This window comes from Carassius carassius, chromosome 4 (genome assembly GCF_963082965.1).
Source record: "Carassius carassius chromosome 4, fCarCar2.1, whole genome shotgun sequence".
Lineage (NCBI taxonomy): Eukaryota > Metazoa > Chordata > Actinopteri > Cypriniformes > Cyprinidae > Carassius > Carassius carassius.
The window spans coordinates 24,285,978-24,309,188 of NC_081758.1; the positions used below are offsets into that span (position 1 = coordinate 24,285,978).

Consider the following 23,211-nt stretch of genomic DNA (forward strand, 5'->3'; position numbering starts at 1 on the left):
ATCAGTATATTAGAATGATTTCTGAAGGTTCATGTGACACTGAAGACTGGAGTAATGACTAAATATAATTTAAAATGCCTTAAAATTTTCCGGACTATAAGTCGCACTTTTTTTCATAGTTTGGCTGGTCCTGCGTCTTATAGTCAAGTGCGACTTATAAAAATTAATTTGACATGAACCAAGAGAAAACATTACCGTCTACAGCCGCGAGAGGGTGCTCCATGCTGCTCAGTGCTCCTGTAGTCCACACTGAAGACATAGAGCGCCCTCTCACGGCTGTAGAAGGTAATGTTTTCTCTTGGTTCTTGGCTCTAAATAAATGCGACTTATAGTCTAGTGCGACTTATGTTTTTTCCTCGTCATGACGTATTTTTGGACTGATGCGACTTATACTCAGGTGCGACTTATAGTCCGAAAAATACGGTAATACATGCAGCCTTGGTGAGCATAAGAGACTTCTTTCAAAAACATTCATGAATATTACCGGCCCCAAACATTTGAACAGGATTGGTTATAATGCTGTAATGCCAAATGTATTTTTGTTTTACCATCTCTCTTTTTTAATGGGGTATCATAGATTTTTGAAATCTGCCATTGATCTATATTTATTTCCTTGTGTTTATGAACAGGACAAGTTGTGTTTGCCGCATCACATCCTGGAGGAGCGAGGTCTGGTAAAGGTTGGTGTCACTGTACAGGCACTGCTGGATCTTCCATCCTCAAAACCCAACCAACTTTCTACCATGTAGCATCGCTGGATCATGGGACGTCCACCATCCCTTTATCCTGCCTTACCACCTCATCCTCACTCTCAGTGCTGATCTTTGACTTTAGTCATGACCCTTCACAACTGTGGGGAACAGGCCAGCTTCCGCCTACCTCTTATAGGCCTCTATGAAGGGGTCTAGACATTTTAAAGCTCCAGTATTGTGCCCTATATGAGGGAAAATGTACACATTTCATTCGGAGGGGAAATACCTGTTTCTATTCCACAGCTGGCAATGCCGTCTGTCCCCTCTTAATGCTGGACACCTCTGTCTCCTTTCTTTTGTATCTTCTTCTCATGTCTCATGTTCACTCTTCTCTTGGACGGTGAACCCCCAATGGGTGAGGAAAGGAGAAAAGCTATCTGACTGATTCTGGACCAGAGGGAAGATGATATTTCAATGTCACTCCACCCCTCTCCTGTATGAAGTCTCTAAGAGCTGTCCGACATACATTCTGACTGTTGTTTCCTGTCTGTTTGGAGAAATAAGTGGGGCAGAGACATGTATTGATGTGCGTGTAATAACCAGATCTGCACCGAGGACATCTGGAAAGGACAGACAAAGACATTGCCATAAAATTTGTCTTTGCTGTCACAGCAGTCAGGTGAGTCACTGGCAGTGCATTAAAGAGAATTTCTTTCTTTCGGCATGCCTGGAAGGTTTTAACACTGAAGACACTGCTCACGTGCCTGCACAAGACAAAGGCTTTTTTTGTGTTCTTTTACGTACGTGCCAGTGTTTGCCAAATGTTTGTTTTTCCATGACTGTTTTTCTCACAGGTTTTATTAAGTGCTTTACGTGTCCCAGGAATTCACCACATGATAATGTTTCGCAAGTACCAGTGTAATTGCATTGTGCTACATTTTAGACTGTTGTGCAGGTTTGGGCACGTATGTAAAGTTTTTGCACTAAAAATAGGCCAATTAAAAACATTTGCAAAACCTACATTAACAAAACCTAATTATAATTGCAGAGTAAGAACAATCCATTAATGATAGATGTGCATTTTATTAAATGATTAAATTTGTTCACATTTTTTTTTTTTTTTTTGTTTTTTTAAATCTCTCATGTAAGAACACAATTTGGAAAATTGAGTGAAGTTAATTAAAGGGTTAGATGTGCCGCCGTTCATTCACCACAGTGTAAACTGAAGGTTAATAGAAATTTTTCAAATAGTTTTAATTTAATTTATCATGGACTTTATTTACCTTTATGTACTTTTGTATGTTTTATTTATATCTTTATTAACACTTAAAAATCAGCAATTCTGATTCTTGAGTGTAATATATTAATTTCCATACATGGAAATTGGAGCAGCCCTCTTAACGGGTTGTAGCTCCGGAAGTTGCTTGCAGTCAGTTTCTGTATGACTTTTTGTTAACATGCACAACAGAAAGCCGGTTATGTGAGGAAGTTATTTGTAGAAGATCAGATGCAAAATCAGCATTCACATTACATGTCCTGTTTAGCGTATAGACTGTACGTATGGTTTTGCTTTAATAGACAGCAGTCAGGGTAGAGCCATATTGAATTCTTAAACAAGGCTGTGAGGGATAGGAGTTGTACTGTTGTTTAACAACTGTTCAGCTGATGAAAAGTCTTTCTGATAAAAAAGCTTAGTAAACAAACTCCATAAAACAGTTTTAAACGTTTTAAGTTCTGAAAACTATGTGAGCTTGGATAATTATACAGTGTACCGTTGTAAAGACTGTAAGTCTGTCTCTCACAGCCTCATTTTTATCCACTTTAAATTCAATCTGTCATCTAATTTGACTTATGGTAAATATCCACTACAGCAGCAGAATCCGCTCCAAACACTACAATACCTCCACTTCGGAGTGTGTCTGTAGAAAGTATGTCTGAACTGTATTTCAGTGCATGGCCAATTTAATTGTCATCATAAGTGTTTTTACTTGATCTTTGCACACAATTTTTTTTTTTTTTTTTTTTTTTTTTTTTTTTTTTTTTTTTTGATGCTCTCGGCACTCTTAATGCTTTTTGCCAATCCCACAATTCATCAGGTGATCGTGCAGCTTTACTCCCATAAGAAAGAATTGAAAATGCTTGCTCTGCTCTGCACAAGTGGATGGTGCATTATGATGTCTTAAAGGGATGGTTCACCTAAAAATGAAAATTACCATTGTTTACTTACCCTCAAGCCATCCTATGTGTTCTTCTTTCAGACAAATACAATAAGAAGATAAAAAAAAACAGCAAATACAGCTCTGGGGGTTAATAAAGGCCTTCTGAAGTGAAGCGATGCATTTGTGTAAGAAAATATTACGCCATTCCAGACGGAGGATGCGTCCAAAGTTAGTGGTTAATAAACTACTTCCAGCACATTGTGATAGTGTTTGGAAGAGAAAATGTTCATTGATTTATGCCTCTCAAAACGTCATTTTATACTCTGCTGGCAACAGGAGCAGCTGTTGACACCTTTTCTTTGGAAAGTAGTTGTAGGACCCAGATTTTGTTGTTTGATGTCTCAGTCCCCTATCATGCTTCACACATCACAGCAGATGCATCTGGTTTGGTTCCAGAGCTTTGTGATGGATGGATTGGTGACAGCATTTCCTCAGGCTTTATTGCCTCCTCGACACAATCTCAGGCAAGAATGTAGGTTTTCTAAAGGTTACATATCCCGTTAAAAAAAGAAAATGGTTTTGTTTTAGTTTCACTCAGTTGCACCCTCTAATTTAGCTGTTTCGGTTTGCTTAGCTTTATATTTATGACACAATTTCCCAATTAGCCATTTGTCACTCATACGCAGGGGCGGACTGGCCATCTGGAGCACCGGGACTTTTCCCGGTGGGCCGCTAGCCAATGTGGGCCGGCCCGCCCGGTACACAAATATATATATATATATATATATATACATATACATATACATATATATATATATATATTTTTTTTTTTTTTTTTTTTTAATTGACGGAAATCATAATATTACATCTCTTTTCTGCGCAAATGGATGAGTGAGTCGATCGCGCAGCCAACAAGCGCGTTTTCGTCTAATTTAGAGAGAGACAGATTCATCTGGTACAGCGAATTTCTCTGAGCAGCAGGCCACTGTATACGTTCACTTAAAACATAACCGACTGTGTTTACGAAAATACTTGAAGAGACAATTATTTTGAAATAATTGTGTGTGTATTTGTTTATTCAGAAGTTAGGATACCCAAAAGATGAATTAATTCTTTGTACGCGCATTGTCTGAAATGCTGCTCACAGCGCGTGCTTTGAACGAGTGCGCCCAAGCTTCGAACGCGCGCAAATTGTTTAAAAAAGTTGAATCAGCAAGATTTAGAAACAAGTGAAAACGATCAACTACGATACATTTCACCCCTCCAAGCGAGTGAACAACGCGAATTTTAAATCATTATTCACGATAGCCCGTCGGGAAGAGCAGTGATACATTTTGGAGCCCGACTGCAAAACACAATAGCCCCTGGACGTCGGGCTAGCGATTTTGCGAGCCCTGCACCTCAGATCTATCCAGTTTGTGAAACACTGGTTTCCACAATGTTTTCGTTAAACAAAATAAATGATTATTTTAAAAGATTTACTCAAGAGAATAATCTGTTCACGAATCGGATCATGAACTTATATTACCGCATATTCATGCATCTGTTAATTGCAGTGTTGGGAAGGTTACTTTGGAAATGTAATAGGTTACAGATTACAAGTTACCCTATTTAAAATGTAATAGTAGTGTAACTTTTTCAATTACTTTATTAAAGTAATGTAACTAATTACTTTTGATTACTTTTTGATTACATTTCAAAATCTTCAATAAATGTTTATTTGCAACTGTTAATCATCTTCAAACATTTACACCATTCAGGTTTAACCTTACAGCAGTGCTCAATACTGTCAGACTTTTACAATCATTCATCACTTGAATTAAGATGATCAAATTTGAACACATGTCTGCTTCATTAATTTCCACATGGGGCGGACTGGGATAAAATTTCAGACCGGGAAATCTCAAACTCATACAAACAAATTCATGGACAACACTATTTTTTGTATGGTCCTGATATAAAAAAAGATTTAAATCTTTAGTTTGGGGACATGCAAAATAATTAAAAGTTCTCTCCTGAACTTCACCTTCACTTCATTTCTTTTTTCTTTTCAGTCTCTTTATTTTGCCCTGTTATCCATCTACCTCATGACTTTAACACTCAAGATTTAACAAAACTATACTTTCTAAATTGCCTACATGTCAAATTGAGTGCATCACTACAATATAAAATCCTAATACTGAACATGAGTCATGTTTTTCCCTCACAAAAATTAACTGCTTTTATTACGTAAAAGTACAGTAACCATGTTTTTTTTAATTATTATTATTGCAAATGGATTACCATTTGTATTTATTTTTAAATAAATAAATATGTAAATTTGTGGCATGGTTTAACAACAGTAACCTTTGTCTCTGAATTTATAGCAAATATTAAAACTTTGCATATGCTTTGATTCAAGTGTACTTTTGATATATTTGTCCAAAATGTGGCATATTCCGTCCGTGTTAGGCAATAGCAATCCCGTTTTTATGACTGGATTCTACTAACCAGACTATGTTTCTGCATCGCGGAAATTATAGGGCCGTACGTCTCAGAATAGTCGGTTCAATTTGGGAAAGAAATCAATTACATCTGTATGTGGATGTGTGTAAATATTCAAATGTAATCCCCACTGTAATCTTTAAAATTTTCAGAAGTAACTGTAATTTAATTACTCATTGTTTCTTAGTAACTGTAACTGATTACAGTTATTTTTATTTTGTAATTAAATTACGTAATTAAGTTACATGTAACTAGTTACTCCCCAACACTGGTTAATTGAATGTAAAGTGTGAGTTCTAGGAGAATGTTTGTCTCGTGATGAACATGTATCGCTCACTAGGAGTCGCTAAATGAACAGCTGCAGCACGCAGGTTATCTTTTTTTTTTTTTTTTTTCAATGGAGGATCAGTTGCCCTATTGGTTAAAATCCCCAAACAGTATACTTAAATATCAAATAACTAAATTACATCAAAACAGGGGCGTTTGCGTTTTGATGTGGTGGGCTGCTGTGGGCCAGAAAGTCCAGGGCCACTTTTTGGTCCCAGTCCGCCCCTGCTCATACGCTTCCCCTGCCATCACTTCTGAAATAGGTCACCTGCTTCAAGGTATAGACTGCATACTGCATGCTAGTGTTTTAATAATATGCTTTAGTACACGGTATGCAAGAATAATGATTGAACTGTAGCAGAGATAATCATTGTCACATGACCTCAGATTGACAAATGAAATGCTGAATCAGGGTTCATGACACTTACTGCATTGTGGGGAAAAGTAGACAGCTTGTACGGATTATGCACATTTACACTGTTCAATGAGAGGAGTATCCTATTTTAATGAAATCCACTGTCATGTTCCCTTTTTTCCCCCAATTAAACTCCATCGTGACAAAGCTTTGAAATAATCACTCTTCAGCTCTGATTCACAATCCTTTCAACTCAAGCTGTTGAGTTTGTAAAAAGAAGTTTTGATTAAAAAGTAATAGACAGGTTTGAGATGCCTCCTACGCAGTGCGTACTATATGTATATGTTTTTGTATGACAGCTTGATTGCATGTTTGGATCATAGCATCATTCATGTACATAACCTGTTTCTACACATTAGGATGTTTCCTAAAAAGGCAACAAAATGATACCAAGGTCAAAATACTGTAATAAATTGATCATTTACAGTGTTTTATTGTGTCCTTGTCATTTGCTTTGTGCTTCTTCACTGCAGGAAAAAACAATTCTTCATGACACTCTCTTAAGTGTCAAACTAAAATAAGCAATGTTTAAAATTATTAGTATGAGATGTGCCTGTATGTCCGCTACATTGTTATTGAAGTATGAATCCTTTTCCCAGGAAAGCAATTATCTCTTTTCCAGAGAATCAACCAAAGCAGGGGGTCAGGAAGGAAGGGTTGTGTGGACAAAAATTAGTACACTCTTAATTTGATCTTGTTTGCAGCTCTCATTATTTAAGGCTTTAAATGTCAAATCAGTGTAGCATAACTTGAAAGAGTCATTCAAACACTTGTCCAATACTGTTTGTATTTATCAGATATATTTATGTGATATGAACCTATTAATGTGTGTGTGTGTGTGTGTGTGTGTGCTCATGTTTTTGTGACATATCAGGACACAACTGTATAAAGACATGGGTATGACACAGGTATTAAAAGGAGAGGGTGACTAATGAGGACATAACCCATGTCCCCATTTTTAAAAATGCTTATAAATCATACAAAATGAGTTTTTTTGGGAAAGTAATTTTTTTTTTTTTTAAACTAAGTTTCCTGTGAAGGTTAGTGTTAGGTGTAGGGTTGGTGTAGGGCCATAGAATATACAGTTTGTACAGTATAAAAACCATTACGCCTTTAACAAACGTGTGTTTGTGCAACTGTTACATGTACTGCATATTATTATTATTATTTTTTTTTTTATTATTAAAGAAAGAGCAAAACAGAAATGAGTTTATGCTTTTGGTATATTGGTTTATAAAAGCTATAAACTTGCTGTATTATATAGCCTATATCCTATTGAAGGCTACACTGTTTAACTGATGCTCCTCAGAGTTATTTCTGTCAATTTTCTGTCACTTTTTATCAAAAAGGTAATTGAAAACATGCTATTTCCCTTCAGCATAAAACCCAGAGGGGACATTTGAAGCTGTGAAAAAGAGAAATGTACTTTTGGGAACTGAAAGACTTGTGTTCAACAAACATTCCTCTTGCAAATAGGTTTGGTTTGTAAAAAGTCTTTGAAAGACGATGTGTTTTTCTTGCTGTCTTAAATTGGCTGTATTTCAACACATAAGGAGAAAGTGAATAAACAGAGGAAGCCAAAGTAAACACAAGAGCCTAACAATGCTGATTCACACAGCATGACATAAATGCAGAACGCTCGAATAACACGACTGCTTTATAACAAACCTTTACGAACAGGATCATTTAAACGGTTCACATTTAATGGCAAAACCACACGTATTAATTAAAACATTCAATGGAACTAGCCTTATTATCTTGACAGTGTGAGGTGTATGCTGTTCAAGAAAAACCCTGTAACTATACACTAGGTAGGCAGTGAATTATGCTGAAGTACGCAATGAGTCACATAAGAGGGTGCTGCTGTATCCAACAAAATCTGAGAACACTGAGAAGTTCATTCAGACCATCCTGAGGCACCTATATGGGCTCATCCTATCAAGATCTCTCTATTACAGAGCAGTGACAGTAAGTGGGCTTGTTTAACCTGTTCTTTTGTGCTGTAGTAGCATAAAATAAGTTATATCTTCATCATGTGTGGATATTTTACCTGATTTCTTTCTCAGCATATGTTCAGATCTGCTTTATGTATAGGTTGAATTTAGCTTGACTGAGCGGATAAACTATATTAGTTTTTGTGTGTGTGTGTGCAGATATCAACATTAATGAAAATTTGTGAAAGTTGATCAAAATAGCAACTTTTATTATACAATATAATTAATACATTATAAGGCATTTATTTTATGTGTGTGTATGGATGTATATATATATATACTCAAAACAAGATCTGCTAAAAAGAACAAAAATAACTATATAACAAAATTGAGTTTGCTTCTTTAATCGTTATACTTTATATATATTAAAACATAATTACAAAATTAAAATGATTCTGAACACCTTGATATTGAATATCTAATAAATTCTATATAAAATGTATTTAATCTAAACATTTAAACATAATGAAAATGTAATATTTGTGTGTTTTTAATATTATATAAAAAAACATTCTGTTTATGTAACATCATTAGATTCTAACAAAATATTAACTTTTTTTTTAAGGTATGTTCCATTCGTATGCTGAATTTATATAGTAAATTCCTTCTTCTCTATTTTTAAAATCTATTTGTGTATAAAATCAGATTTGGGAATGTGTTTAGGGGATAGTTCACCGAATCATTTACTCACCCTCATGTTATTCCAAACCTGTATTACTTTCTTGCATGCAATATTAAAGTAGCGTAAGGTAAAGTAACCAAACTGTTTGGTTACCAGTATCAAAATCCCTTCTTTCATATTCTGCAAAAACAATGACAGCATATTCTTTTTTTATTCATTTTTTAATGAACTGTCTCTTTAAGGCGAGACCGTGTATTCTGTCACATACACAGTGATACAGAACAGCTGTTTTAAGGTTAGGATGCCAAAGAGCTGATACTAAGAAGGCTATACCAAACTGTTCAGGGGAAATAAAGGAGCCACACCTCATGCAGTTATTCATTGTCCAACCCCATGGGGAAAAAAAGTCTGGCGACAGTGTGGGTGATCTAAACACCTCCCTTTTTAAACACAATGTACTCTTTTATCATGATTGCAGATCATATTACATCACCCTAAAGGTAGCAAAAACAAATGCGAAGAGAGACGACTGATGTAAATGTTTAATGTTTTTTTCCTCTCTAGATACTGATAATAACCTTCAGAAGAACATGATGCTGCTGAATAAGTTTCCTGCATGGCTCTCTGCATTCACTCTGATTTTGCTGACTCAAGAGCCAGTCTCTACATCAGAGGTCACGGCCTGCGGGGTGGCAGGTAAGCTTTCTGGCTAATTCCACTGAAATTATATATTTAAAAAAAATAACTATATAAAAATAAATGGTTGGAATGGAATGGAAAACAGTTCTAGTCATTCTGACTCAACATTACTTTTATCTGAGCTATTATAGATTCTTAAGTAGAACTGTTAAATATAGGCTAACCCTTTTTTATAAGTTTCATATGATGAACCAAGCTTTGAAAGGGCTATAAAGAATCTTTAAAGAAATTATTCATATCAGTTTATATACAATTTATTTATATTATGTCTTTTACCCCTTTTTCTACCTGGTCTTATACTTACTTTTCTACATTTAATAAAATATAAATTATTTATCTACTTTTTTTTGCCATAAGAAATTGTAGTAAAAATGCCTTTAGTTACATTAATAAATGATAATAGACACTTAACACGAATGCATACATAAAGAAATAAAACACAATATAAATGTAATGAAGGCCAAGTTCCAGTGAAATATCTTCATAGTTGTATTTTGGTAACTGAGTGATAGTTTCTCTCTGCAGTGGATGAGGTTGTGGAACGCAACAACATCTGTGTGGGTAGAAAGATACAAATGAGTCTAGAGTCACAGTGTGTCTCTTTCATTTAAGTAAAAGCTATTAAGTTTATGAAGGCTAAAATGGACAGTATGTGAGCCCTTCACAATGCAAAAAGCTAAATCTCTGTCACTTACTTGCCTAGTAGAGAAGAGGGGAGAAATATCCTCAACTAAGCTGGTTACAGCTGATTACACATGTTCTGGTAAATAAAAAATAAAAACTGAAAAGAGAAAAACTGGTAGAAACTCATTTTAATAAGAATTTCAAGTACATGTTGAGAGTTGGATGGCTGAGTTCCCAAATCAATAATGATGTGGCTTTGAGAGAATTTTTGGATCGTTACAGATTAAAAAAACAACAACAACAACAACAACAACCCCAAACACTTAACAAAAAGAACCATTTTAGCATAAAACGGTTGTTTAGGATGATATGACTATAAATAGAACTATTACTATGTGTAAAGAACCTTTAAAGAACCAACTTGTTTAGAGTGTAGGTAAACCAATAGCAAATAGTTAACCTAATAATGTCTTTAACATTATGACACCGTTTATATTTCCTTTTGACATCATTTCCTTTATAGCTTTACTGTATGATAGTGGTTTTCAACCTGTGGTCCGCGGCCCCTTAGTGGGTTGCGGTGGTATTGCAGGTGGGCCGGCAATTATTTTCTGTTAATTTCCAGTCCATTCTAGGGCCTGTGCGATTAAAAGAAATCGATTTCTAAATCGCTTTATAGCACGATTTTCCGCGGCCCTGACCTCCCGTACAGGCCCGGTTCTACGGGGGTGCTTGAGGGTGCTAAGCACCCTCAAATAAAAGTGAAAGCACCCTCAGATGAAAAATTATTAATAGCACACATAAACGAGATTTTGCCGAAAATAAAACACAGACGGATTTCACACTCTTGCCTATAATAGGATAGCCTACACAAAATAAATAAATTCATAAAATTAAACAAATATATATATAAAATAAATTATTTCGTTATGCTTTCATGTTTAATGCATTGTAGTTGTCCTTTCGTGATCGCGATACGCAAAAGGTGAAGCTGTCTCTTTAATTGCCCACTTTGCTTGCGTGCGTGCTTCCCGCTCAGAAAACGTAAAAACATTCAAAATACCTCAGCTGATAAACATCATGTCGACAAGACGCGCTGTGTTTTGTGACCTTTTTTTTCCACTGCCCAGGGACAAGCATATGAAGAGTCAGTGGCTACTGTTCATATTTACTAACACAGAAGTTTAGCCCGAACCTCGCGTAATTTTAATGACGTTTCTCCGACATTACAGTACAGGTTACAGTACTGAATATATTTGGATTAGCTTCTTCCTCCTCCTCCGAATCACAACCTGTAAGTATTATTATTAATAATTGTAGCATGCTCAAGTATTTTGTGTAACGTTATGTGTGTTGTGTAACGTTAAGCTAGCACAGCTTCTTGGTCTTTTGCTGTCAATTGTTTTGAACTGCTTGTCGTTGTTATTGGAGTTGTCATAAAGAATAAAGCAGCAATACCTTGGTGTAATAACGTTACTGCAGCAGTGCTTTATCAATATGCTTATGCATAACGCTAACAATGAATGACTGATTGGGTGTTGATGTGTTGTCATGGTTGTCATATTGTACAGACCGGCAGTCAGCGCTAGTGCATTATGGGTAATTGTTTGTTGGGAGTTGATTTATGCGTTATTACAGCAATATGGTTGGGGTTTGTGTTAGTAAAGTTACGTGTGTTTATGTTCAAGTTAGGTTGGATGTTCTTGGTACATTTCTAAGAATGTGTCTCTCGCCGTCATGGAGAGAGAAGTGTGTAAGGCAGTGACTTTTGGCCATTCTAGGCAGTGTTGCCAGACGTACGATAATTATCGTATTTGCACGATAATTTTTTACCCCTGTACGATGTACCATCAATAATGAAAAAAACCCGTAATGTACGATAATTCCAGAATTTTATGAAAATTTAAATGATAGTAGTTGCAGTCATAGGGCTTCTTTACTCATAAACGAAATCGGCTCATTACGGACTCTCTAAATGCGTTCGTGTGCACCTGAGGGTGTGTTAAGAATGCAGTTGAGTGCCCTGCTTTAAAGCCAACGAGCACTAGTTGCGGTCCAACACAGCAAGAACCTCTTCAACATCTGGCAACACGCAGGTTTCCGATGACAGCGGCTCAGATGTGGAGTTAACTGCACCACACAGCAACAGCTAAATTCCTTCTTCACTGGACGCGACAAAGCAAGTGTTAAAAATCATTTAAATATGTTTTAATATGCGCCGCGAAGCAGACAGTCACTGAAAATAATGGAATAGTATTTTGTCTCACTGCTTCCGTCCAACAATACGCCTTGTTATCTATTGTGGTAATTTGCAGGTAGTGTCAAAATGTTGTTGGTTTAGAATAGATAAATAACTCTTTTGACTCGTGTACGATAATTTTCTTCCAAATACGATAATTTTGAACTTCTGGTACGATACTTGGACATTTCCAATTGATGTTGAAGCCGGTTACAACAAGGGTATCATCACCACAGTGTAGGTAGGCTATTTGTGGCATGTTTTAATGTTTTGCAAAGTGAAGATTGCTGCTTGTTTACATGCAATTCTATAATTTACTGCCAGATCGTATATTGTTTAACATAACAGCAATTACAGTAGTATTGTTGTATACAACATCCCCAATTTTGAGATACTATGTTTCTCCTCTCAGAAGCAGCGTTTATCTGAGCAAGCACGTCTGGTTTTGTGACAGAGCAAAGGAAATCTGTGTGCGAACAGAGAGATTCGGGCTCGTCTGTTCTAGAGACTTTACAACTTTTTGATAAAGCTCTAATTGGTTTTCTTTTGGAAATATGTTTCAAATTAATCCTGAATGCATTTATGACTGTAAAAGCATATCGGTGTGTGTCACAATCGCAAAATTGATCAAAGAAATCGCAAAAGTTAACATTGTTCATAGACATACAGTGTTGATTTCCCACAGTGGATCCACCTGCTAATATTGAGATAACAGACCCTGGCCTCCTGGGTTACCTCAGTATCCACTGGACTCGGCCAGCCAGCCTTCAGAACCTTACAGGCTGCACAGTACGATACCAGCTCAGATACTATGACACCTACGAGGAACGATGGAGGGTAGGAACCCTCGAGAACTCGCAGAACACACCACACACACACACACACAGTCTCATTTATTTTATTTTTAGCACATAAGCATTCATTTCTCAGGCTCATGTCACAAACTTGGTAAACTTAAGTCAGTTCCAGCGAACTCCTTGTCAGAGCCAAAATCTGTTTCATTTAATGCAACCCTTCAGAGAGAACAACTCCCTGCGGGTGATGTACTTAGTATTTAGACAGACATATTTTTTTTACAACATCTTCAAAGTTAAGCCGCTTTTCATGCCTTAATTATATTTATATTATGCCATTATTCTTACAAACATAGATATTTATGACTCAAAACTGCCCTCTTTTTTGTGTTGTACAGAGTGTCCGAACTGTCAAGCTGACTTATGCTGCTCAGTTTGACCTTGAGAAACCAGTCAAGGTGAAAATCCTCACTGTGCTGAAGTGTGCCTGCACCAATGAGGCAGAAGTCCAAGGGCAGGAGAGAGAGTGGGTCCAGACACCTGAACCTACAGGTAAAGACTCGAAACATTTCAATCCCACTGAAGCAAAGATTAGCCATATATTGTGACTGCGAGGAATCCAACTGAAGCCCTAATTTTATTCCTTACATTACTTATTTGCCTCTTTTAAAAATAAAAATAATAAATTTTCATCTAAAAATAGTTACTTTTGAAAAATGTTAAAAACAATCACTCAGGAAATGAAGACTAATATTAAATAAAAGCAGTCTTTTTTAGACATAGCAGGTCATCTCATTGTATTTGGAGATCACATGAGCAGTCACATATGCTGGTGAAAATATTCATGGCTGGTGGGAAATAAAGCATTTCCACAGTCATGCTGGTAACTGTAAATGTGTGCTTTTTTGCTGATATCTGATTGTAAGCATCAGATGATGAAAATACAAATTAGGAAGAAAAACGTCAGTCAGATAGTAATTGCAGACGCAAATTTACTGTAAGTGCTTGCGTAAATGTGAAAATGTTGGCGTAATTCTTTGGTCTTGCAGACATTTGTGTAACCACCTGAATTGACATGAATATTTTCTGTTTATCTGTTCGCAACCAAGTATATTGCATAACCAAAATACAATAATAATAATAAAAAAAAAATAAATAGGAACATGCTAGTCTAAACACATCCATCTGGAATCTATTGCACAAACATTTTCATAATATAATTGTCAGGGAAACACACGGATTCAATTTGCAGGTACAACTCAAATTTATTTAAAGACTCAAGCACCCCTCAGCTGAGGCCGAGATTAGGGGAAGGATAAGGGGTACAGTCACATGAGCCTCCAGCCCCTCCACCAGGCAAGGTAATTGAGGACCAGGGCACACAGTCCCAGCGTCAGAGCCGACGCAACGTCAGATGGAGTACAGCACAGAGTGGCCAAGCGTCTGTACTGACACAACGTCGGAGCTGAGAGTCTCTTGTAGGGCACTTAGTATTCTGGCGATATCAGGGCAGGAACAGAAGACTGCGGAAACTGGAGGCTGAGAGCAAGCAGCAGAGAAGGTGAACAGAAATCACTAGACTGAACTTGGAGCCTAAGAAGACACAGCAAGACACGACAAGATTAACTATAGGTCACAAAGTGTAGCTCAACACCACAACGGTCGGACACCAGACTACACACGAGGGGAGCTTAAAAAGAGGGAGAGTTAAGGAATAAACAAGTCACAGGTGTGACAGCAGCTGAGGTAGAAATTAGGATAACGATGGGGAGGGAGTGGTGAACTGTCAAACACAACAAAAACCTGCTGATCAGACCGAAGTCATGACAATAATGTCCTGTTTTCAAGGAGATTGCTTTTGAGGAGTGAACCAGCTGATGCCCGATTTAGCGTCTTTCTATGAAATTGATCAAATAAATCTCAGTATAGGCCTAACTGTGTGTTGGATTACATTTTACCTTAAATTTGATAATAACTGCAATTTTAATTGTTTGGTTTGAGGAAACCAAGTTGCTTCATTCATTTCTAAGCAGAACTGCATTCTAGTGTTATCCATACTGCTAGAATATAGCATATCACAATATTCAATTAAAATACAATTACTATTCTGACTGTTTTTTTTATTTAATAATTATCACTTGTTAAACTAAACATGTTATCACCTGTCTCAGGTGTGGCAGGATCAGGAATAAGAGATTTTCACTGTGTCTACTATGGTAAGGAGTACATGGAATGCACCTGGAAGTCAGGACCTGTCCAGCCTCCGAACTCACAGCATTACCTCTATTACTGGTGAGCACTTCCATGTGAAATGCTGCTTACAAACCTCATTAATGCATTACAAATGATTTCACAGATGAATTAAGGGCTTTTGCCTCAGGGGGAGGAGAGGACAGGTTGAAGCACAAATATTTTCACTTGAATGAACTGAGAGATCTTATAGTGCTCACCATTCAAATGTAAAAGCTTCAGCTATTTTATCTGTTCTGTGGGGGGAAATGAAATGCTATGCTCACTAGAGTATGCAGTTCACACAGTTACTTCTGGCAAAGTTTAATATGAGCCATGGTTCTGATCCACTAGGATCTGATAGCTGCATTCCACTGCACTACAAGTCGAGACAGAACTGCTTAGCTGGAATGAGTCAGCGTCTGTTTCTTTCAGTAAATCTATGTAACAGATCACAATAAAACAGAGTCTTCAATATGATGTCAAAATACCATTTATAACACAAGCATCTATTCATACTCTGAAAATAGGCATAATTTCTTGCAATGGTCAATCGCATACATCATTTTCTTTCTAATGATGTCTTATGATGCACATAAAAACAAACAAATCAGTTTTACATTGACATATCACATTTTGAATAATAAAATAAGTGCACTTAATGACTTAACTTGATGAATAAATGTGTATCTGTTTTTCCAGGCACAGGGAAATGGATGAAACAAAGGAGTGTCCAGAATACATCGTATTACCTGAGGGTCGTAGGGGATGCAGGTTTCCTCGAGAATCACTCTTGGAGTTCTCCAAGTTTAATTTATGTGTAAATGGATCCTCTCCAACAGGAAGTCTGAGAACGGCCTACTTTTCTATTGAGGTCCAAAACCATGGTAACTACACACTGCTTTATACTTGTCTGGATAAAGCTCACAATAAGTCTAGAATCTGCCAACTTGGCTAACTAGGGACATATACAGAATAAAAACCTGGACTGACTCAATAGTAAAGTGCATCTAAAGAACATATTCCTCATTTTCTTCTCACTTTCTTTCTCTGGGCAGTAAAACCAGCAGTGGTCTCCAATATGGATGTCTCGGAGATTGATGGAGGTTTGAAGTTAGATTGGTCACCTCCTAGTGGTCAGGTGCCAGAACACTGCTTGGAATATGAGGTGGAAAGCAGCACTGCGATGGAAAATGGCAAAGAGAAGCAGGTATTTTAATCTTTATTTCTTCTGTCCAGTGCAGTTAGATGAAAAAATAAACATTATCATTGGCTCTATTCTGCAAACCCTTTTGGTTGCTGCATATTTTAGGTGCCTCACATTTTACACATGTGATTTTAGTTATGGGCTGATAAGAATCAGACATATAAGATAAGGGAAACATCCAAAATGCCTGATGGGGAACACTGATGACAAAGTTTTTTATAGCTTTGTAACATCCAGTAATTTGTAAACACCACTTGTCTTCATGAACAACTGCCATTCACTTTTATTTCATTCTGAATTTTGGCATGCACTGTTAAACCAATATTTGCTTTAGGTAGTGTGTGCCAATACAAACATCAAAAAGAGCAGGAATTAAGTCTGTCAAAAGCACCCATGTTGTCTTTGTTTTCCCTTTAGGAAATGGTGGTTACACAGAATTTAGCGGACACATCTTATGGCCTTCTGAGAGGGGTAGAAAGTCAGACAACTTGCTTTCGAATCAGATCAAAGGTGAACATGTACTGCGCTGATGGAGGAATTTGGAGTGACTGGAGCCAAAAAAAGTGTACAGGTTAGATCTTCTGTATCTTCTGAAACATTTCTAATTGACAAGTGTTTATGAATGTTTAAAGATAGTTGTTGTATTTTAATTCAATGTGCTCTTGAAAATTCGTATAACACAGCCCACTTCAGAACCTCAGAAATTATTAATTAGATTGTAAACAGTCCTTTCCATTTAAATGGTCTAATGTTAGTTTGGATCATTTATAACTTTCTCCTCCTGTCACCATCAGAAGATAAGGAAACTCAATACATCCCAGCATGGAAATATCTCGGTCTGGTGGGCCTGGTGGTCATTGGCATTGGCATTCTTTCTCTTTCATTATGGATATTACAGAAGATGTAAGTATATGGCCAATAGATTTATAAATATACAGATGCATTTACAGATTCTCTGATGTTTATTCTTCACCGATTTTACATTGACTCTAAAACTCATTGCTGTTCCCACAGTTGCATAAAAAAAATCATCAAAAAGGATCCCCTCTATATTTTATACAAGGAAAAGGTCAACAAGACCATGCCCACTATCCTCAGCCCTATTTTCAAGTGATGCTCTCTATGACCTGCTACGCTGATCTACTGTTTTAGCAGTCCTAAACTACACTAAAAGCACTCTACTCAGAGAAAAAAAACCTGAGAACACCCTTAGTGCATTTAAAGTGATAGCTGATAGAACCAGTAATCTTGTGAAATGGATATGTAGGGCTGGGCGATATATCTAACGATATGATCATGCACATTTAGTCAGTAAATCTGGTTCCGTGATTAGCGCTAAATTGCCATCACCTGCTTTTAAATGGAGCGGCACTTAATAGACAGAGCCGTAGATCACTGACAAGCTACGCAATATTCATTATCGCAATATTCATTATCGCAATATTCATTATCGAACACGATTAATCGGCGATAATGAACGTGATATTGCGTAGCTTGTCAGAGATCTATGGCTCTGTCTATTAAGTGCCGCTCCATTTAAAAGCAGGTGATGGCAATTTAGCCCTAATCACGGAACCAGATTTACTGACTAAATGTGCATGATCATATCGTTAGATATATCGCCGAGCCCTGGAGACCTAAATGAACCACGGCACTGACCTGAATGTATGAACTACTTTGTTTACCAAGCCACTGTAGTACTATGTGATATGTTTACACACATATCATGTGTTTCACTTAAAGTTACTCATAGATTTTTTTTTTTTCAAATGCCAATGATTTTTCAAATGCCAGTAATCTTGCCAATTTAATCAATGGGTTTTCAAATGCCAGTGATCTTGTCACATTTATTTTTCTATCAGCTTTTTTGCTGTTTCACTTGGATGTATGACTTTCAGTATTTGAATTTGTTTTACTGCTGATTACATAATGAAGAAATCAGAAGTAAAGAGCATTCATATACTTTGGGAAAAAGTGCTAACTTTTAAATACACTATTAAAACACATTTTTCTTGAATTTATATCCTATTTGTGTACGTTTTTGCATTACATACAATCAACAAGAAGTCCGTAAAACACCCATCCCCTGTGAACAGATATGCAGTTACAAAACATAGTAACATTCTTCTTCAGTTCCAAATCAGAACACCAAAGCACCCGTGGTGGTTATCATCACTTCCTATGCTGACTAGACCTGGTGAATATGTACCGTGACTGGAACGGTGATGTTTGGGTGGGTCATCATGACATAGTATAGTACCAATGAAGATTTCCGTGAAACAGGGAGTTACTGTATTCATAGAATTATTGCTAAGGCAACAAGCAGTGTTGTTTTGATAACGGTATACATTCATATCTTATCAAGCCACAGTCCTCCAATAGTAAACCAACTTAATTTTTTGTACCCTACTGATTTAATGTTGATGGATCCTAGTGAGGTATCCAAACCTTGCTCACTTTATGACTCTTGTCTAGACATAAGTTGGTGTACAAACATATGTCTTTGTTTTTCTTCCATGGAAAATGTTGTTTTGGCCCCTGTTTACTTTCATTTATGGAATACAAAGTTGAAAGTGTCTTCAAAATATCTTAGTTTGTGTTTTGCACTTTGGTAATTCTTTTAGATTTTTGACTAAAAGCTTCTTTGCTGGCCGGTGGGTAGCAGATCTTTATTTTGACATGTCTAATTCATTGATAGAATTAGGGACTTTAATTTTTGCATATTTCATTTGCACCATCTAATTTGTGATCTGAGAACGTGGTTTTCTAAAAATAAATTAATAATAATAATGAAAGTAAATCGAATGGAAATTTTCGAACATTGAATTAAACATGAAAAGCAGTAAAACGGATAAAGTACTTTCTTATATAACATACTTCAATAATCGTTGTTTTATTTACAACTTCAAAAATAATTTTTACAGTGTACAACAGAATGTTATAAATATCTCTTAGAGAAATTTCGAGTATTTTAAATCCTGTTGATTTCATGTTGGGCCATTTATTGGTACTGATATGAAGTCAAAATGCTCCAACTGACCCAAATTCATTAAAGTTTTAAGTTTAAATTGTAAAATTGTACATACAATATTGTACAATATAAGGCAGTTTCCTGCAAAAGCCTGCCTGGAACTTCAGATAACTACGGGTTTGTGTATGTAACAGTCATATTTGTTTTAAGTATTGAATTTAAATCGACTGATAGCAGTTATCTTTATCAGTGAAGCAGTAAAGTACACCCTCTTCAGTTTTTAAACACCAAGTTGTCTTGAACAGATAAAGATCATTAATACTATAATCCTTTATTCAACAATCTCACAATATCAACCTTGATAATCATCTAGAGCTATATAGCATTCACTGGAATAAGGAAAATGAACCATGTCATTTCCAAGTAAAGATGCAAATCAACCTTGACCACCAGCCAGCCACACACACACACACACACACACACACATGGTTATTCATCAGAAAGTGAAAGACACTTGTCACTTGTGAAATTGTGAAATAGAATGCAAAAATCACTTTTATAATGTGATTGAAGACAGTTGTGTGGCCGCAGTGTGTGAAAACATCCAGCCTATAATGGTAAAAATCCACTCACTCATTGTTTTATAATTACAAAAAACATTAACAGTCTCTCCACACGAGCAGTTCCAGGCTATGACGACATAGTCGGTGAAAGTCCTGCCCATTTGTGACACTCTCTGCCCTCTGCCATTTATGTTTTCTTGCTTTAGCTGCTGGAGATAGAATATCAGTGCCAAAGGGCCATTAAAAGTGTTGTGTGATGGGATTCACCAGGAGTCTCCATAAACAGCTGAGGACATGGTGGTTATGTTTCATTTTCAAAAAAATATCAGTAAAGATATTGCTATGGTATCTCCCAAGAGTCAAACAATCAAACTCTTGTGAGTTATGCTCAATAAATTAAAGACTATCTACTACTATTACTATTTAACCCGAAATTGCAAAAAAAATGTGAATTCTACAAGCAAAACTTTCTTTGGAAGTATCTTCACTTCCAGCCAAACCCAAAAAGCCATTCTCCAACGATCCCAAGGACCCAGGAGAATTCAGAAGCCGTCTCTGTAAGGAAGCTTCTGATGAAAATGTCTTTTCACCATTACAGCGACACATATCACAAGCTGACCAAAAAAAAAAAAAAAAAAAGTGAAATTGCTAAAGCTAACTTGCATCACCACAATGCTGGTGGCCTGCTGCTGCTGACCTTTGGATCATTGCCTTTCCAGTAGGCCACTCAGCTACAGTATATGGAGCTGTTAGCATTTCTATGAGATCATAATAAATGGATTATTAATAACTGTCCTAATCAATTAAAACAAATACTATAGTAGTCACTCGTATAGTTGTGAATGGGGGAACAATGCAACACTAGATATGGTTGCTCTATTGAAGGAAGCCCCACTTCTTATTAAAAGAGCCAATCGCTGATCTGTAAAGTTGGTACACTGCAGCTGTAATCTCAGCCTCAGATGTCATGCCCACAGATCTTCTGCCATTAGTCTGAAGGTGTGGCTATGCAAAACTACAAATGGTTTTGGAGAATTTGGTTGTTTTTTTGTTTGTTTTTTTGCACTTTTGCACTGATTTTTTTTGCTTGGACCCACTTTATGTTAAAGGACCTTAACTTCTATGTACTTAAATTTAAATTATTAATTTGGTACAATGCACTTATTGTGTACATACATGTTTTTACATTGTACTTATATTTTAAAAATATCTGCACGTAATTACATCTGTAATTACATGTATAATTACACGGTTGACCCATCCCTCACACCTTAACACACCCTTAAACTTACCCATACCACCAAACCTGTCCCTAACCTTACCTGTCCTACCTCAATAGCAGCAAAACAAATTAACAATACAATATGAACACAATAAGTACATGTATTTATTTTTTGATGTAAGTACATAGTAGTTAAGGCCACTTAATATAAAGTGGGACCGGCAGTTCTTTCAGAAAGAAACAATTACTGTTCCTTCTGTAATATCTTACTGGAGTAATTCTTGAAGATATTCCTTAGAGGAAAGTGTGGTCCTTACCTAATAAATATTTAATTACTAATAAGGTTAAAGAGATATCTTTTAAGGTGCTACTCTGTAAATCTGTTGTAAATTGTTTTTAATTGTAAATTAAAACAAATGTTTCCTGAGATGGATCCCATCTGCTCCTTTTGCAGATTGGACGATTTTTTTGGGTCTGTGTCCATGTTCCTTTTGGAAGAAATTCTGTATATTTGTACATGTTTCTATCTTAGACAATTTTACTTTGGTGTTTAAGGATGTCTTGTTTTTTATAACTCTCACAAGAATTTAGAAGAAGTATTTTTCCCCTCTTTCCTCTTCTTTCTTTCTTTTTTAATTTATAAATTAATTGTTTTTTGACTATTTTTCCAGGTTCTTTGTATATTGTTTAATTATATACATTATTGTTGCTATAATCTGATTTGAGTTTAAGGTTGGACAATATCGACCAAAATTCACATCTCTTTATTTTTGGGATGAATGGCGATATACGATATATATCTCTGTATTTTCTACAAAGTTGAAGAAATGTTTACTTGCAAGTCTAAGCTTATTATGAGATGTCACAATCACCATCATTTAAACAGCTTGTAAAAAAATAATAATACAAAAACAGGGTTTTGTGCATGGAAAACTAGTCTATCACCAGCTTCAGGCTTCAGGGATGCCCTGTGGCAGGTTACAGTGTTGCAACTGCAACTGAAAACTGTTTCGGAAGGGAACTGGTTGCTGGTATCAACAGATACTTCCTTGCCAAGTGGCTCAGTGCTGGAAAGAGAGTTTCATGTTCCTTTCACCATTTGAGAGGATCGGTGTCGCTCTCTATATTAACTGCAAGTAGCTTGAAAGTTCAGTTTCAGTTGCCTCCTTCCTTGTCAGTGCTGTGTTGACTGTGGTTGTTGTGCTCTGCTTGAAGAAGCTTGCCAGTGACAATGACTTCTTCTTTGCTGTTGGTGGCATTATTTCTACATGGTCAGTAGACGTAGGCACACTGGGTACTCCTGGATCAAGCTGACAGCTGCACTGATCAGCCATCAGAGATTCTGCCTCCATAACAGCTTGGTTTTTCACTGCATTGATCTTTTCACATGGTATGTATTTGTCCCTGAACCATGGATCCACAAGTGAGGCCATGTCCAACAGAGCACAAGTTGCTGGATCCGTGTACTTGGAATTAAGGTAATCAACAATGCAGGTCTCCAGGGTTTTGCACAGCTCACAATGACAGGTGTTCATCACTCTCTCTCTACGTTTTGCCTTCTGCTACACCTATGTCTGAGCGCCTTGTTGTGAACGCACTGGAAGCTGGAGATAACAGGTAATACATTTTTTTAAATCTATATTTTTCTTACACTAACGCATCATTTTGCTTCAGAAGACCTTTATTAACACCCGGAGCTGTGTGGAGTAGTTTTATGATGGATGGATGCAGTTTTTTAGGCTTCAAACACAGGCACCATTTACTGCCATTATACAGCTTGGAAGAGCCAGGACAATTTTAAATATAACTGCGATTGTGTTCGTCTGAAAGAATAATGTCAGATGCACCTAGGATACCCTGAGGGTGATTAAATCATGGGTAAATTTTCATTTTTGGGAAATCTCCCAAGAGTAACAGCTCCATAACAGCTTGGTTTTTCACTGCATTGATCTTTTCACATGGTATGTATT

At 36.5% G+C, this 23,211-nt stretch overlaps 2 protein-coding genes across 7 annotated transcripts in view; both read left to right on the top strand.

Moving 5' to 3' along the window:
- The window catches only part of LOC132139557 (leucine-rich repeat and calponin homology domain-containing protein 2-like), a 76,501-nt gene extending 74,699 nt beyond the window's left edge, over positions 1-1,802 (top strand). For all 5 annotated transcript variants that reach the window (XM_059548010.1, XM_059548006.1, XM_059548007.1 and 2 more), the window contains one exon: positions 630-1,802. In XM_059548010.1, the coding sequence (XP_059403993.1) occupies positions 630-749 (120 nt within the window). In that variant the 3' untranslated portion in view covers positions 750-1,802. The remainder of the gene's footprint in view (positions 1-629) is intronic.
- A 6,095-nt stretch (positions 1,803-7,897) lies between these two features.
- Positions 7,898-17,891, top strand: LOC132139558 (interleukin-13 receptor subunit alpha-2-like). 2 transcript variants are annotated; one of them, XM_059548011.1, is made up of 10 exons: positions 7,898-8,045; positions 9,258-9,389; positions 12,941-13,092; positions 13,448-13,601; positions 15,221-15,341; positions 15,981-16,165; positions 16,337-16,488; positions 16,903-17,056; positions 17,280-17,388; positions 17,500-17,891. In XM_059548011.1, exons 2-10 carry the CDS (start codon positions 9,284-9,286, stop codon positions 17,597-17,599), a joined length of 1,233 nt encoding a protein of 410 aa, XP_059403994.1. In that variant the 5' UTR covers positions 7,898-8,045; positions 9,258-9,283; the 3' UTR covers positions 17,600-17,891. The 2 variants fall into 2 exon arrangements, with proteins under 2 accessions (XP_059403994.1, XP_059403995.1); XM_059548012.1 differs by having other exon boundaries at positions 17,283-17,388.
- Positions 17,892-23,211: the final 5,320 nt, after the last annotated feature.